The sequence below is a fragment of the Larimichthys crocea genome, chromosome XVII, assembly GCF_000972845.2.
Source record: "Larimichthys crocea isolate SSNF chromosome XVII, L_crocea_2.0, whole genome shotgun sequence".
NCBI classification, from domain to species: Eukaryota; Metazoa; Chordata; class Actinopteri; family Sciaenidae; genus Larimichthys; species Larimichthys crocea.
The window spans coordinates 15,549,738-15,566,703 of record NC_040027.1 but is presented as its reverse complement, the minus strand read 5'-3'; the positions used below and the strand labels follow the sequence as shown (position 1 = coordinate 15,566,703).

General features: G+C 40.0%; 2 protein-coding genes across 3 annotated transcripts; one reads left to right on the top strand and one right to left on the bottom strand.

Moving 5' to 3' along the window:
• Positions 1–1,059: 1,059 nt before the first annotated feature.
• marchf2 (membrane-associated ring finger (C3HC4) 2) lies at positions 1,060–8,742 on the top strand. 2 transcript variants are annotated; one of them, XM_027290571.1, is made up of 5 exons: positions 1,060–1,315; positions 3,529–3,806; positions 3,926–4,130; positions 4,326–4,535; positions 5,259–8,742. In XM_027290571.1, the coding sequence occupies exons 2-5, from the start codon at positions 3,625–3,627 to the stop codon at positions 5,415–5,417; spliced, it is 756 nt and encodes a 251-aa protein (XP_027146372.1). In that variant the 5' UTR covers positions 1,060–1,315; positions 3,529–3,624; the 3' UTR covers positions 5,418–8,742. The 2 variants fall into 2 exon arrangements, with proteins under 2 accessions (XP_027146372.1, XP_019134705.2); XM_019279160.2 differs by having other exon boundaries at positions 1,065–1,315; positions 3,926–4,121.
• A 786-nt stretch (positions 8,743–9,528) lies between these two features.
• Positions 9,529–13,097, bottom strand: LOC104930781 (ras-related protein Rab-11B). Its single transcript, XM_010745657.3, has 5 exons — positions 12,934–13,097; positions 11,209–11,404; positions 10,208–10,401; positions 10,046–10,126; positions 9,529–9,956 (listed from the first exon to the last, which is right to left on the bottom strand). Exons 1-5 carry the CDS (start codon positions 12,971–12,973, stop codon positions 9,811–9,813), a joined length of 657 nt encoding a protein of 218 aa, XP_010743959.3. The 5' UTR covers positions 12,974–13,097; the 3' UTR covers positions 9,529–9,810.
• Positions 13,098–16,966: the final 3,869 nt, after the last annotated feature.

Below are 16,966 nucleotides of genomic sequence, written 5' to 3'. Positions count from 1 at the left end.
AAGGCTGCAAGTCCACGTCCGGAAACTGTGTGCAACATTGCGAAGAAGTTTAGAATACTGATGCAAAAGTCTTTTTTACATGCACGTTTCCCTGAAATACAACCACACACACATAGGGGGCTCATAGACACGTAAGTGTGGAGAGAGATGGTGGAGTGATGGGCAGCCATCCAGACCAGCACCCTGAGAGCACCCTCCGGTTCCCAAGCCAAGTCTCTATGGACTGAACAACTCTTTTACAGCCAAAGGGCACAGACACAGGATACAACAGTGTCAGCTCATACTATGCACAAAATAACAATATATGATAATATATATGTATATGTATATATATTAAAAACTGTAAATTAAACAATATACACTGCTTGTTCAGCCTTACATGCTCAGCATTTCTAATGTGGGTTTACGGCACTACTGCCCATCGAGACTTGGCTTGGGAACCGGAGGGTGGCTGGTTCAAGTCCAGCATGGACCGAGAATATGGAAGGTGGACTGGACCAGTTCACCTCCTGGGCACTGCTGAGGTGCCCTTGAGCAAGGCACCGAACCCTCAACTGCTCTCAGGGTGCTGGTCTGGCTGGCTGCCCATCACTCCACCATCTCTCTCTGCACACTTGCATGTCTATGAGCCTTGTACTTGTACTGTGTGTGTGTTTGGGGTTAAATAATGCATTTAAATAAAAAAATTGAGTGAGGGATGGGGATTAATAAAGTATTTCTTCTTCTTCTTAAATAATTATATTGTTATTATAATCTAAATAATAATATCTGAATAACTCTCTGGCAACACAAATCGTAATTAATCATTTATATTTACTATGCACCTGCTATTTACAGGACTGTAATCATTTATATTTACTATGCACCTGCTATTTACAGGACTGTAAAATAAAATATGTTTTATTATCTTCTTATATTTTGCAGTATTTTAAATGTATTACAGTAAATATTTTGGTGTGTGTGTTTTCAGTGAACGCCCCTCCCTTTGTCAAGCTGTTGTTATTCCCAGTCACATTTGAACCCATGATGATGATGATGATGATGATGATGATGATGATGATGATGATGAGACTTTGGGGTAAATTTAAAAGCCCTGAGAAAGCGGAAGCCTGCTCGTGCGTCTTTGTGTGTGTGTGCACGTGCACGTGTGTGTGCGCGCGTGTTATCAGCTGAGCTAGCACGGAGCTGATTAGCATATCAGCGGCTAGCTCTCACTTTGAATTCACACACAGCTTTAAAAATAAGAAATGAAACGTGGAGGAAACACGGCTTTGTTAAGGCTGCTGTGACACATTTCTGAGCAGGAGACACGGAGGTGAGTCGCTTTTAATCTTTATATTTATATTTATATTTTTGTTTAGCTCGACGGCTAGCTGCTCACTGACAGCTGGAGGCTAGCACAGCTGGAAACGATGGCAGCGATCAAACGTGACAATAAAAACAATTAGTGCGGATGTTTCAGACATTTATAAAGCTGTATGAACAGCTGATGTTAGTCTGTATTAAACATGACACCATCCTCCTGCTGCAACAGCTACAACAGCTGGATGCAGTGACAAACATCTGGCTACTTGTCACAGTGGAAATTCATATTTTTAAATGTGTTTTAAAGTATTTTATACGACATAACGTGTCTCCACACACATAATTAATACATAAATGTCACATTCATGTGTGTAACTGAAGAGGAAACCAGCAGCATTTTGTGTTGAATGTGAAAATAGATGAGCCTTGTCTTGTCCCTGTGTTAACATGCAGAACATTACACGCTTTAAAAAAAGGATGTCTTAGTATTTATTTATTTATTTATCTGCTCTTTCAGTATGCATGCATAATAACAAATAGCAGTTAATCCTGTAACAGTTTGTTAACCTGGGACTTCATATTATGGAGGTCAAGTTCAGGTCTCACAAAAGCTTTAATACTAGTTTAATAATAATCCATCTGTAAGAAAGATTATTATGATATATATATATATTATTATATATATATATATATATATATATATATATTAGTATTATATATATATGACAAGACAAGCTCAAACTGTCACAGTGGGCGCATTGAGTTATTGTATTGTTAAGCATAAGGCTGGAAAACAAGTAGAAATGTGACGATAATTCAATTTTAAAGTTTAATGAGGCAAGTGGTGGAATATTTATACACTTGAAACCACCGAGACCAAGTCATGACCAAGACTAGAGTGTATCGAGACCGAGACTTCTGAGGGGTTGAGACCAAGTGAAGACCAAGACCAGCAACCTTAGGTGAAGTATGTGAAGCGTGGTTGCTACATTTAGTCACATTTCAGTATTTGCGAACTGCTGTGTGTTCTTTAGGAGGCTGTTTTTTTTCAAGTGAACTCGTAATATTTTCTCCTGACGACAAAAACAAAACAAAAATCAGACAATTAGGTGACTAAAATCCTGAGTCCTTTTTAAAAGACAGATCTCGAGTACTACAACAACAACAACAACAAAATACGACACCAACATCTCATGACACGGCGTCAACAAAGAGATTATTGCCTTCACGAGTACAGTAATTACTGCAGGTTTGTTTTTGTGCATTGAATCAGACCAGATGTTATTTTTGTCCCACACCTGTAATTACTACTTTTCCTATGAGTAGAATGTGAGATATTAATATTATATTAATTATTTATAAGGGGAGAGAATAAATTCTGAATTTCTGCAACATCTGCCGTGTTAAAACAGCGACAGCGGTGTGAAGTACGTGGGATAATAAACTGTACGGAGTGAAGTGAATTCATCCGTCTGCTTCTTATCTTCAGCGACGGGTTATCTGAGGGGAGACAGCTGTTTATAAGTCGGCTGCACATCACACTCACTGACGTACACGCTTGCTTTTATAATGGATTAGCTGCCGCTGCTGCTGCCTTGGGCGAATTGGCCCACCACCAAAGTGACAGCTTTTTTTGTAAATGATGTCTTTGTGGATAATAACCATAGTTATTTTCACATGGCAGGAAATTAACAGTACGTTAGGCACACTTTCAGATGATAACAATGTTGTTATTAGTTTTTAGCAGCTAAACTTGATATCACATGTTGCTGTAATGAAGCCTTAAAGACCAGGAAGACGTTTAAAGTGTGTCCGCCGTGTTTATACAGTAGAACCCACAACCAACAAACTAAACACTGTTGATTGATTGTCTGCTGAATCAAATGACAGACGATATCTGATATCTGGTCTGTATCTGACTGTCTTTATTATATTATATCCGTGCTTGAGGTGACATGTAAATATGATCTTCTGCATGGTGTTATACTGTACTGTAATATAAAACGACTGTTGTTTAGTGGTAAATGGGCTGTACGTAGCGCCTTTCTGGTCTTGCCCAAGGACACTTTAAGCCGAGGATCGAACATAGCACTGTCTAATGATCGCTTTAATGTATTAAGTAGTATCTTTAAAGTAAAAGTACTTGCTTGCTTTCACCACTGATATCGATGATGTGAAAAACAGTGTTAACTCTCAGTCTGTCTCTCTCTGTCTTGTTTGTAGAAGCGAACCTGTGGAGACCAGAGTTTGTGCTTCCCCTCTGACCCTTTTTACACCCTTTTAACGCCTGTACGGCCACAGTGTCTGGCCACCGTAACCATGACGACAGGGGGCTGTTGCCATCTCCCCGGCTCTCTGTGCGACTGTGCGAGCAGCAACGGCCTGTGGAAGAGCGTGGAGGAAGCGGGAGGCGACGGGTGCCAGGCGCTCTACGTCACCCAGGTCACGGCCATAGATGGACGGCTGCTCTCGTCTGTGCTCAAACCGATCGGCACACAAAGGTGAGACTTTTCACAGAAGGCATTTTGGAGAAAAAGCAACAGTTGCTTCTTTCTATTCAAGCGTGCCCAGTAAGTCATGACCCTGAAACTGAAGCAGCTACATGTTTATTCTGTCTCAGTGATGGTCCCATCTGCCGTATTTGCCACGAAGGAGGCAACAGCGAGGGTCTCCTGTCTCCGTGCAACTGCACGGGCACTCTGGGAACGGTGCACAAGAGCTGCTTGGAGAAGTGGCTGTCGTCCTCCAACACCAGCTACTGCGAGCTCTGCCACACAGAGTTCAGCATCGAGCGCCGACCGAGGCCTCTCACAGAGGTAACAAAGGTCAATGCCCTTTGCCTTGTCTGCATCAATCTTTCTTCTCGTCTTCTGTTTTTCTATCCCGTGTGGTTTGTAGTTTTTCTTACATCTCATCTTTCTGCTCGCTTGCTTGCTCGCTCGCTTGTTATGATAGTGTGTCTTTTCTGTTCTCGATTGACTAAAGATGTCTCGTCCTTTCTATTTTTCTGTCTCCCACAGTGGCTGCGAGATCCTGGCCCTCGTAACGAAAAAAGGACGCTGTTCTGTGACATGGTGTGCTTCTTGTTTATCACACCCCTAGCAGCCATTTCAGGCTGGCTGTGCCTGAGGGGCGCTCAGGACCATCTTCAGCTGGGGAGCTGGCTGCAGGCCGTGGGCCTCATAGCCCTCACCATCGCCCTCTTCACCATCTATGTCCTGTGGACACTGGTAAAAGATGAACTCACATACACATTAGACTAAAACACTCTTGTACTACACATCTTGAGTTTTAAAATTGCCTGCTAATTTGCCACAAATGTGATTTTTAAGGGTACATTCAGACAGGATCAGGCGCTGTCTGGGGGTGTCTTTCTGTGCTGAACATAACCGCTGTGAAACAGTCAGTAAAAAAAAACGTTTTACTTCGCTGATAAACTGGCTTTATTGGTGCCAGCGCTCGCTCACTCTCATTCACTGTCTGTCACTCAACCACCGTCTCTCTCTGGCAAACCACTGGTCACAAACCCAAACCTTTTGCAGGAGAAATTGCAAGCCAGACTCCGATTTAGAAGCTGGCTGCATGAAATAAACAACGCCAGAACACAACAGGTGGAGTATGAGAGTTAAGTCCATAATTCTACCTAGTCTCAGTTTTAGTCTCAGTTTCAGGCTGACTCTGGAGGGTTTTGACCGGTCTGAGCGTCTGACTGGCGGCTGCAACGTGACATTGATTTTACAAAAGTAAGATCCTGCTAAGCTTCTCCGCCACACGTCACGGTGAGAGACCCAGACACTTAGACGGATGTAATATTTTTTATTCAGTCTTTCTATGCAAACCGCATAGCAAATGACCCCGTGGTTAGGGGCCGCTGTCCTCAGGGTCTGTTAGTGAACTAATAACGAGCGAAATGTTCATGTCTATAATTCACCTACCTCTCTCCATCTGTGCAGGTGTCTTTCCGCTACCACTGTCAACTGTACTCTGAGTGGAGAAGAACAAATCAGAAAGTTCGTCTGCTCATCCCCGAAGCCAAGGAGTCAAACTCTTCCCAGCATTCCTTGCTCTCTACCAAACTGACGAAGAAGTCTGCCAATGAGAGTATAGTATGAGACCAAACGGAGATGGCCACTGATAATGGTGTCTTTTTATGTGCGGGGGGCTGATTGTCAACGCATCAAGCCCACCGGCTGGTCTTTACAGAAGAACTTGTGGGATTTTTTCTTTCTTTTTTTAAAAACAAACAAACATTTATTTGCCCCATCAGTACTTAACTCACGTGGCTTTTTGAAGAAAATCCTCCCGCGGGTGCAGAAATGAGCTCATCTTCACGCCGGGTGTTGACCGAGCTTTATGCAAAAAGCACTGAAGAAGCACGTTAAAGACGTGCAGAGACATTTACATGATGAACAGCCTCATCGTCATGGATACGATGATTACAGCGACAGTAGAAGAAGAAGAAGTGACCAAACTAACTCGTTTAGTGGACTAGTGAAGTGTTTTAATGATTGTTTGATGGTCCTCAGACGACTGTGGCGCGTAGCGGGGTCCATACGTCATGTGTGTGCTGCAGTGATCGAAGTGTTATGTCATAGTTTGGGCCTTGAATTGTCTGCACAACATTGATCATGGAGGAGCTCTTTTTTCGAGCAGTTATTGTGTGAACCCCACATGAATCTGTAGAGGGAAAATGAAAAGCTTAAATCTGATGATTTATTTACATTTCACAATCCGGATGCCAGTATTCAGTCTGTTTTGTTTGAATACATCTGATTCAATAACAGATGGCAGCATAGCATCAGTAAAGCCAGAGATTGTGCAATAAAACACTGTGGACATGGAGGTCTTCGCGGTACATGACGAGACCTCTATCAACATGCACAGTTACGCATGCAAGCACTGTTAATAACCTTTGGAGATTTTCTTTTTTCTTTTTTTAGTGTTTGTGTGTTTGTCAAAATTCTTTAGTGGTTTAAAAAAGAAGAACCGATTTTACTCTTCCTACTGACGTAGGATCTAACAGCGTCCTCGTAGAGGTTCTTGTATTATCAGCACTTAGCGAGTAGGTCTCGTGTAGGTCGATAGAAAACTCCATCGAAATGGCTCTTAGAGGAACTTTTCCACACGTGTTGTCGGGTGGCTGACGCAGAGTACTAAAGCATTGTTCTGATTAGCTGTTTTGTTTGTGTGTGTAGAGGATCAGGGATACAGAAACTTCCTGCGAGCGTTTATCATTCATGTCGCGTTCATAATCAGATTAGTTTTCTCTGATCTGATGTAAAACTCTCAGTGTTTTGTGCTCCTGCCAGTCTAACTTAAAATCTACCCACCAAAACATCGCCGACTTTCACGATGGGTACATTATGCAAACACCACAAAGGCTTAATCTGACTTAAGCTTTGTCAGGTCTTTAATTTCAAGGATGCTTATAGACGCTTCCATTTGATGGACGTCATCATAAAACTCGTCCTCGTCATGTTTTGATGTTACTGAGCAGACCTGTTTTGGGACTATTCAGGAGAGTAGAAGAAGAAATCCACTTCTCTCTCTTGTTTATAGTTTTCTGGTTGATTAACAGCCACTAAAAAAAAAACCGGCACCAAACAAACCGCACAGTCTAACTGGTTTGTTGTTTCGTTTTACTTAATTTAGATTATGGGGAGACGGTTAATTGCCACTTTAACTCACTGTGGCTTGTTCACAGGGAGACTGAGCCTGAAGATGTAAACACCAACAACTCACGTAGTGTCGAAACCAACGTAATCCAGCCTTTGTGTTAAGTCTGTGTTTCAGTATTATTGTGCAAATCTTATTATTTTTAAGTGTTTCATTTATAATTGCGCAATTCTCCACAGAGCTGTACTACGCTGTACTACGCTTAAAACCAGTCTAAACTAATTGATTATTATTATTTTGTCGAACCTAAACTTAGCAATTATTATTTCTCTATTCAGTGGAATGACTTTTATTTTTTTCAATTAATGAGTGATCATACTTTTGATTATCACACTTTAATCATGGTTTGTGCTTCCTGTGTGCTTTCTATTTACTTTCTTCTAAGACGTCAAAGTTAAGGCTTCATTTCGCAGCAGGCATTCATTGTAAAACATCACACGTGGTGTGACAAGGCCAAAGGTCTGGATTTTTATGCACAACTATGTTATTCATATTTTTATTTAAAATGCATATATATTTACTTTATTACAATCATGCTTGAACAATATTTGTAAATTGGTTTTTGGACAGTCCTTCTGCACAAACTTTGTGATCTGAAGTGAAGCAGCTCCATGAACAGGCTGCATCAGAGTAGTATCGTTTGTTAACACCAGCTTTATGGCTGTAAGTGTTGAGCGAGCAGCCATCTTTTAAAAAAAACTGTTTTAGAAACTATGTTTTACTTCTAACCGTGTGCGTTACCAGTGACCAGCAGCTGTAAGAGCGATTTTTTCGCCCCTGGTGTTTTGTCTACACAAGCATTACACTTTGTGGTACTGTTAGCTCCTGGTGGGTTGTCCCACATACTGTCCCAGTTAATCGTTTGTTTGTGTTTTTAACAAAGGATTATATCCTGCAGTATCCGGGGGAGCATTACAAGCTTATGAGTCATTTGATCATCCATGTGTTTACTCTAAAATTGGGGCAGATGCTGCTTTGAAACAATGTAAAGAGCCGAACCGCTGAACTGGATGATGCAAGTACAAAGGTTCAGACAAAAACACTGCTCCTTCGTCGGCTACACGCCTGTTCATGTGAGTTATCTACATGAAACCTCCCTTTTTTAGGTGTTATTACACTTTAACCATGATGTAACACTTATTTTAATATCCACAAATCAAACCCAGAAAGAGATTTTAAATCATTTTCTTCTTCGTTACACAAATAAACATGTAAATGTTGTTGTTACTTATGTTGTATGTTTGTAATATTTTAATCCTACATGTCTTTTTTTTTGGGAGGGTGTTGGTATCATTTGTAATTTATGTTGCAGTTCTTCTAAATACATCAGTGTTTATGATGTGCTGTGGGGGGGTGGAAGACGTCTTCACCAAAATATTGGTACCTGCAATCAACCAAGGATTGTTTGCAAAGCAAATAAAACCATGAGGATAAATTCTGGGTGACATTTAATTCAGGGGATTTGTTTTCCTGTGTTGACAGCTCTGTTAACAATAATCACTTTTTTTTTTTTTGTCTTGATATATCTGTTTACAGATTATCTTCTTATTCCAGCGAGGATGAGACGTCATTACTGTACATGTGTTTTTGACCACAGCTGTGTGTTCGCGTATTAATCCTGATGAAAAAACAACTGCTGATGTCAGGTTTTGCTGTTGTGGACCTCTAAATCCATCCACTGCATTTTGAAAATATAAGCAGCTTATTAGTCTGTGCTCATCAGGAGGGAAACACCAAACAGTAAAAAATGTTTTTAGTGCATTCAACTGATTTGAAGTCATTTTATCTGCCTTGACACACACACACGCACCCTGCATGCTCGTCTACAGATGTAGACAGATTGCTACGTCAGTGCAAACCTTTTGTGTATCGTTTCATAACTGGACATAAACCCCGAATCAGATCTTTCCTTTAAAAAAAAAACTTGTTACAACTTGACAGCAGTGGAAAAAGCACTAAGATCTTTTACTCGCATAAAATACCAGAGGAGGTTAGGTTAAGTTGCATTAGTAAAAGAATGAAATTATATGAACTTCAAGGGTTTAAAGGTAATTGAAATCTTATGACTGATGTATTAAAGTTTAAGCAGCTTTACCTGCTTTATGTATTACATGAAAGGGTGTGATGCGATCTCCGATGGACAGCAAACAGTATCTCCAGATAAGGTAAAATTTGCCCATTTTCTTAATAACGTCTAAACACAACATGCTGCTTTTGTCAAGAATTTTATTGTAAATTTATACAGTTCTTAAATTTAAAGTAAAACAATGACAACGTAAGCCAAATATTCTTCAATAAATACATAATGAGGAAATTTTTGGCATGATAACTTATCTGATGTGAGAGGAAAGTTAAGAATTAGAACCACACTGTCAGACGCATAATACTGCTTCACAAGGTTGGAGTAAACTGCCTGTAGTTTATTTACACAGCACCATCTAGTGGTAACCATTGAAATGTATTTCACAACCTCCCTGTACTCGACAAGAGTTTCAGTTCAGGTCAAACGACAACAACTTCGCAGGCTTTCTTTGAGACGGCGACAGACTGCCTTGTTCCTGCATTGCAGGAACCTTCACATTGACTCCACGGACAACTCGACTGACCAAGTGACATAAAGGCTTCTTGAAGTTTGCTTTCATGGCGGAAGAGAAGAGCACGAGTGAGTTCAAACAGCAGTCCTATGTAAAACAGAATAAAAGGCAGAAAAAGAAAAAAGGATAGAGTGACGAGGGAGTTGGCTGTGAGCAGAGCAACGAGGGAGGGTGGGAAAAAGTGCACGGGTGATGTGATGAGGATGGTGGATGTGTAGATGAGTGTCATGGAGCGTCACAGGCTCTGGCAGCACTGGAGTTTGTTGCCTTTCTGCCCATCAGTGGTCGGGGGGACACTTATGTCCACTACATTGTTGCCCGGAGACTCGTCGTGTGCAGATCTGTCCGCTATCTGCTTCTGCGACACGATGCGGTAGATTTCTGCAGAAAAAACACATTGATGCTCGATTTATTTAAAACTTCAGATCAGATATTGCATGAGATACCGCACCGAGTCTTCCTCCTCTTACCTGTTAAAATGTTCTTGAATGCTTCTTCTACATTTGTGGAGTCCAGCGCTGAAGTCTCAATAAATGAGAGAGTGTTCTTTTCTGAAGAGGGAAGAGAAGAAATGTGAGTATTTTTACAGATTGTGAGGCTGGCTCTGCTCGTGTTGTACCCATTTGATTTACCTGCGAAGGCTCGAGCCTCGTCGGTGGGCACTGCCCTGAGGTGGCGGAGGTCGCTCTTGTTTCCCACCAGCATGATGACGATGTTGTTGTCGGCGTGGTCCCTCAGCTCCTTCAGCCAGCGTTCGACGTTCTCGTACGTCAGGTGCTTGGCGATGTCGTAAACTAGGAGAGCCCCAACGGCGCCCCGGTAATACCTGGTGACGGGCGAGCAGAGGAGAGGACGTGATGAATCGAGAGTTACTGCAATGTTCTTCAACATCGTGTAACGTTTATCATAAAACTGGAGTTCGGCAGTGGGTGTTGTGGTGTTTTTATGTTTTTATGTGAAGCACTTTGTGTTACATGTTTTGTTTGAAATGTGCTATACAAATGAAGTCTGATTGATTGATTGAGGTGTCAAAATAAAATTTTATTTAATTTTGCGGTTGTTTCACGGTGCACCTGTTGTTACCGACACGCGTAACACAACTTCAGATCTTTTCAAAATAAATCCACTTCCTCCCTTCGTGTTTGGGAAGTTTAAATAAAGCTGTTCATCCAGGAAAGATGAATTAAATAAGAATAATAACATACAGAGAAGCACAGATGATAACATGCTGAAGGCTTTTATACTGTTGTGGGTTAAGGAGGCGGGGGAGGGGTTAAGCTCAGGGTGGCCTTAACGCATCATTGAGCCACCTTTTAGGACCGCCCAAAAAATGTTGATGACTGAAAACTGGTGAAAAACTGTTTTTAACTCTCTCGACATTTCAGTAATATATCGTCCAAAGTCTTTTCAGAAACTATTTTCCAACTTATTCCGAAAGAAGTCTCAGAATTGCCTTTACATGGTCTCTAATTCGTTTATATTATATAAAGAAATTGTGAGATTTAAGGCAGCACTGAACAGCGTATCAAACAGCACATTACCCCTTAATCACAAATCAAGTAAGTCCTGCAGACAAATGAAAAACTGCAGTAATACCCGGCGACAGCATAAACCACTCAGAGAGAATACTCACGCTGAGGTGATCGCTCTGTAGCGTTCCTGTCCGGCCGTGTCCCAAATCTGAGCCTTTATCGTCTTGCCGTCCACCTGGATGCTGCGGGTGGCGAACTCCACCCCGATGGTGCTCTTGCTCTCCAGGTTGAACTCATTTCTTGTGAAGCGGGACAGCAGGTTACTCTTCCCCACACCAGAGTCTCCGATGAGTACAACTAGAATAAAAACAAAGAAATAGGCAGTTGAATTAAACAGTCAACAGGTTATCAATCAGTGACGGCCGTTTTCAGTCGTCGTGAAAGTGCTGATTTGTTTTCTTCCTGACAAAACCTTATCAGACTTCGCCCTGCTGGGAGTCATGTGGGGGAAAAAAGCTGCCAAAACCTGCTCTCTGGGAAATCTGACTCAACATTTTCTCAAGGCCTCTGTTCCTGTGCCTGGTACGAGTCATCACTATCTCCAAGCTGACACACACCGGACCTGGGCCTCTTTTTTTTCTCTTTTCTTCTACTGTTCTTTAAACACTGTACAGACAGACACGATAAAGCAAATCAGATTTTATTTGTATAGCCCAAAGTCACATAGTACATTTGCCTCGGACTTTACAATCTCTGTCCCTTAGACCTTCAAGTGAGGAAAAACCCATAAAAAACCCTTTTAACAGGGAAAGCACTGTTTCCTCTTCAGTAAAACTCTGTAATGGATCCGTTAAATACAAATCTCTCTATAAACCTTTTATAGTGACTGCTACATCTGAATATAATAGTTAATTTCTCATCTTCTCTTCTATTCCCGGATGTCTTTTAGCTTGTATATATTGTGTGTATATATATATATATTTTTTTTTTTTTAATTTTTATTCTTTATTTTTATTTCATATTTTATTTTATATATATGTTTACATCTTCCTTTATATTTCATGTTTAGTGCTGTTTGGACAGAGAGAAACGTAATTTCAATTCTCTGTATGTCTTGTACATATTGCAGTATTGACAATAAAGCCAACTTGAACTTAAACTTGATCTTTTGAGCTCCTACACACTCACGCCGGTATATTTAAACCACTGTCGCTGTTGGTATATCTGTTTTTATGTGTTTATTTATGGATTCTTCCACATTCAGCTCCCTTGTATCATTTACCTGTCATGTACATGCTTGTAAATTGGATTCAGACGGCACAGTGAGCAACATGTTATCATGGAAAATGACTCATGGTCCAAACTATGACTGCCTGATGTGGAAATGTGTCTTTAACCATCAGAGACAAAGTGTCTGGTAGACAGATAGATGAGTAAACAAACAGGTCAAAGCCATGCTGGAGTTTCCTCTTCATTCCTGTCATAACTGGGTGAGTTTCCTCCCTCAGGCGACACAAAAAACAAGATATATAAAGCCTAGACTCTAATTCAGCGCCTGTGTTTAGATAACTGAGCTTTAAGGTGGTTAAATGTGCAGACAGCCTCTCTCTATGACGATAAAGTTTGATTTCATGACTGCAGAGCTCCACCCGTTAGCTGCGTGTGGCTAACAACACGCCCTGCTTTCTGTGCGCGCAGCATCGAGCATATTTAAGTTATTTAAACCTTGACACGCGTATATAAGTAAACGAGAGGTTAATAAAGGAGTTTTGTTTTGTTTTTGGAGGGTGGGTTAGCTGCTGTTAGCCGCCAGCCACCAGCTGATATCAAACCTGACGTTAGCGCGGCTAGCTGGCATGCTAACGCGTCACCAACGAGCTGCTTACCTTTGAACAAGAAGTCATACTCGTCGTCTCGGTTCCCCATTGTTTGATACTATCACCTGCTTGTTTATATGGATATATATTAAAAAAATAAATAAAGAGATTGCGGTGATGATATGAGGTACTTTCTCTGCCCCCTCCCCTTTAACCAGGGTGCTGTGCCAAGATGACAGAAGACAATGCGCACATTGCGCACAGGCACGGCTGCGTTTACGCAGACGGAGTCACGTGGTTCACGGGCACGCACAGCTCCAGGTAATAAAGTAATAATAAATTTATTAAATGTATGACTTAAAGGAAGGAGCTCCGTTTTTTCTGTCTGAATCATCAAAACTTATGGTTATAAAATGTCACTTCAATGTCACCTTAAAGGTTCTCAGTGTGTAAGATGTAAGAGGAATTCTTCCAAATATGTTTTTATTTCAGGAATCAGAAATACTTTATTAATCCCTGCAGGGAAATTGTTTTTGTTATAGCAGCTCCCAAACTGTAAGTTAGATAGTAAGTAATAGCAAGAAAAAAAACATTTGAACATAACATCCCAAGAAAAAACTTTACCACTATACACCTATAAGATATACAATTTAACACTATATACACAGAGTATAAATAACAGTTAAATAAAACCAAAAACAGTAAGATAAAAACCAAGTAACAGTAAACTATACCATATATACCTGTACATTATGCTCCCATAAGTTATTTGTATATAATCTGCCCATAACTACTGCCCACATTGTTTATCTGTACATACTCTGCACATAGCTATACACACCTTACACCTTTGCACTACTGTAAATATTGCATTTAGCTGTATCTATTGCACTTCTCTATTTGCACTTCTGATTAGATGCTAAACTGCATTTCGTTGCCTTGTATTTATACATGTGGAATGACAATAAAGTTTAATCTAATCTAATATGATATAATATAAATCTAAGACCTTATAACAGAATTTAATGTTTGAGGGACGTACAGAGAATACACACTGATTGTTTAAAGTGTAGTGTGTTAAAGTGTGTTGTTTAAAGAACCATTATGTTTGTGTTACCTTTATGGGAAAAAACAAACTTCTCAGTATCATGGACAATAACTCTCATCCACTAGAACAGAATAGAATAGAATAGAATAGATCTTTATTGTCATTGTCACAGGTACAACGAGATTGAGACTACATGACCTCCTGTTCAAACAGCAGAGCAGTTTCAGTCGGAGACTCTTGCAGCTCCACTTGTAAAAAAGGATCTATCTATCTATCTATCTATCTTATATCTACAGAGGGAGGAGAGTGCCATGTTGTATCCGGACGGACACACCAAAGTGAGTTTTGCACCCACTTTAAGTTCTCCTACTAACTTGGAAGGGGAAGGTGAGGTAAGGGTTGTTCAGCTGGTTGCAATCAAGCGGTAACCCCAATGGTTGTTTAGTAAAGGCATAAACTGCGGTTCCTCAAACGTCCACTTGAGGCTGGCTGCAGAATGAGTCAAACCTCTATGTTAAGATGTCCGGCTTCACAGCAGAAATAAACATGTTTACAGCCTGGTACAAACAACAGTTTTTCCCTGATTATGACAATGAGTCAGTACTGAGTCTTTCTTTTATTCATCTGTTCAAATTATATTATTAGTTGCTGTTACAGGGGGCCTGTTTGAGCAAAACAAAAGTCTATAAATGCATCTCAAACTTCATCAGATACCAAATATTTTGCCAAACTTTATTTATATTGTTTTAAAGTTTATTTGCGAATGAAAAAAGAATACATAATGGCTAAAGGACTGAAAATATAAACAAGTTATGTTTACATTCAGAAGGTAAACATACTGTTTAAACTTCTGTCGCACCATAACTGTTCTGTCCTGTCCTGTTTTAAATGAGCTGTCCTTGGACCTAAATCTGCTTTGACAGCAGAACTGGCAGGAAACTGTCATCAAAAAAAAATACAAATGAATAATGACAGAGTCACAAATGATGTCCACACATCCTCTGCTGAAGGAAGCTGTGGAGGGCGGCAGATGGTTTATGTCGCCGGTGATGACTGAACCTAGACAGACAGAGACAACACCAGGGTTCAGTGTGCAGTCGAAGACTGAGCGGGGACCTCGGTCACTAACAGAAACACAGATGATCTAAAGTTGATTTATACATGACCTCTGATACAGCATGTTCAATCTTACACCTTCATCTGGCTCTTCTACATCTTTTTATACATATAAACCATGACCCATGCTTAGTGTACTCTGGATTTAGTGGTACACAGACTAGTTGGCAAATATTTAGGCAGCAAGAAAAAAAATGATGAGTTGGAATAATCAGAGCAATAAATCTGAATAACTGCCCACCTTCAGGAGTATATCCTCCCTGATATAAATGAACTAAATGTTATAAACACCTCTCAGTGTAATGTACAGCGATACAATTCAACAGCCTCAAATATGAATCAGTTCTTATAAAACTGAATATTATAACCTCCATGAAGGTTTATTATTACCTCAAACACCTCCTAAGAGCCAGCAGAGGGAGCCACGATCTCTGCTCCTGCCACAAATATCAATGTTCCCTCTAAGCTTCTCACAGTGACGGAAGAAATACTCAGATCCTTCATTTGAGTAAAAGTACTGATAGCCAACCTGTAGAAATACACAATAAATAAGTAAATAAAGTAATGCATTGAAAGGAAACTATCATTTAAAGTATTGAAGGTAAAAGTACCCATTATCTATCATTAGATTATTATTACTCATGAATTATTATTAAAACAAGATTGAACTGTAATATCTTGCACATGTAAATATTCTGTGAACTTTTGCATACTACCTGCTGCTGAATACTTTTCTTATATGTGAAAATCTACTCGGCAATAAACCTGATTCTGATTCTTAAAGGTCTTTATTATAATAACAATATAACTTTAATATTAATTTGCAAAGTGACGTGTGATGTCAGATAACTATAATGAAGTAACTGAAGTAGAAATAGATAGTGTCATGAAAAGAAAACACAGTACTTCAGATTTGTACTTGAGTACATGTAAGCCTACTTAGTCACGTTTCAGCTCTTGAACTACAATGCACGTGTAAGTTAAATGAAATAAAACCAGCAGGAGAGAAAGATATTTGCTCTGATATTTTAGTTACCAGCTGAGCTGCATTCTTATCTAGACAACAACACACCACAATAAGAACCACTATGATCTGAGAGCAAACTTTCGTTAGATAAGAAAACACTTACTGCACTGCTTATAATTCCTCCAAAGCCTTTGTTAATAGGACCATTAGCTATATATGCTGAACAGACGTTCAGATGAACAGATTATGTCCACAAACAAAAAGAAGACGCATACTACATAACTGCCAAAGCTTCAAGGGCCTACTTGATTTTAAGGGGTGTCAGAAAAAAACTAAATGCGGCTGTTACTTTTAAAGTTAAGGGTTAAGACATACATTTAAAGAAAATCTCTCAGGATAAGAGCACAGCAGTGAAAACATGAACACAAGCTTCATTCAGAGAGCTTTCACTCTCTGCTAAACAGCCTCGTGCTAAATAGAAAAGCGCACAGGTAAAACAACCTTAGAGCTAATAAAACGGTGGCCAAGTGTCAGGGAGAATAAAACATGTTAATCTCTGACGCAGTACAGGAAAGAAATCATCTAAAAATTCAGCCACATAAACCGAACAACTGAATACACCTAGCAGACAAGAAGTTGATCTTCAGTAGATGGTTTAATATCAGCACTGAGGAGACCACAGAAAATCTCATTCAGCATAGAAAGCATTAATACACGTTTAGCAAACTCCACATCTTCTCTGATGATATCCATCCTAAATATTCAGGAACAACATCAGTATATCTGTTGTGGGGCTTCACCAAGAGTCCTTCCAGATGTGTGAATGTCAAACTGATGAATAAATACAAACATACTTTTAAACATTTGTCAAACATGCATCCTAACATCATGGACATGGGACATAAGGGAGCTGAGGAGCCTGCGGCACATAATTAAAACCCATTAGTTGAACTTTTGATGTTTGACTAAGA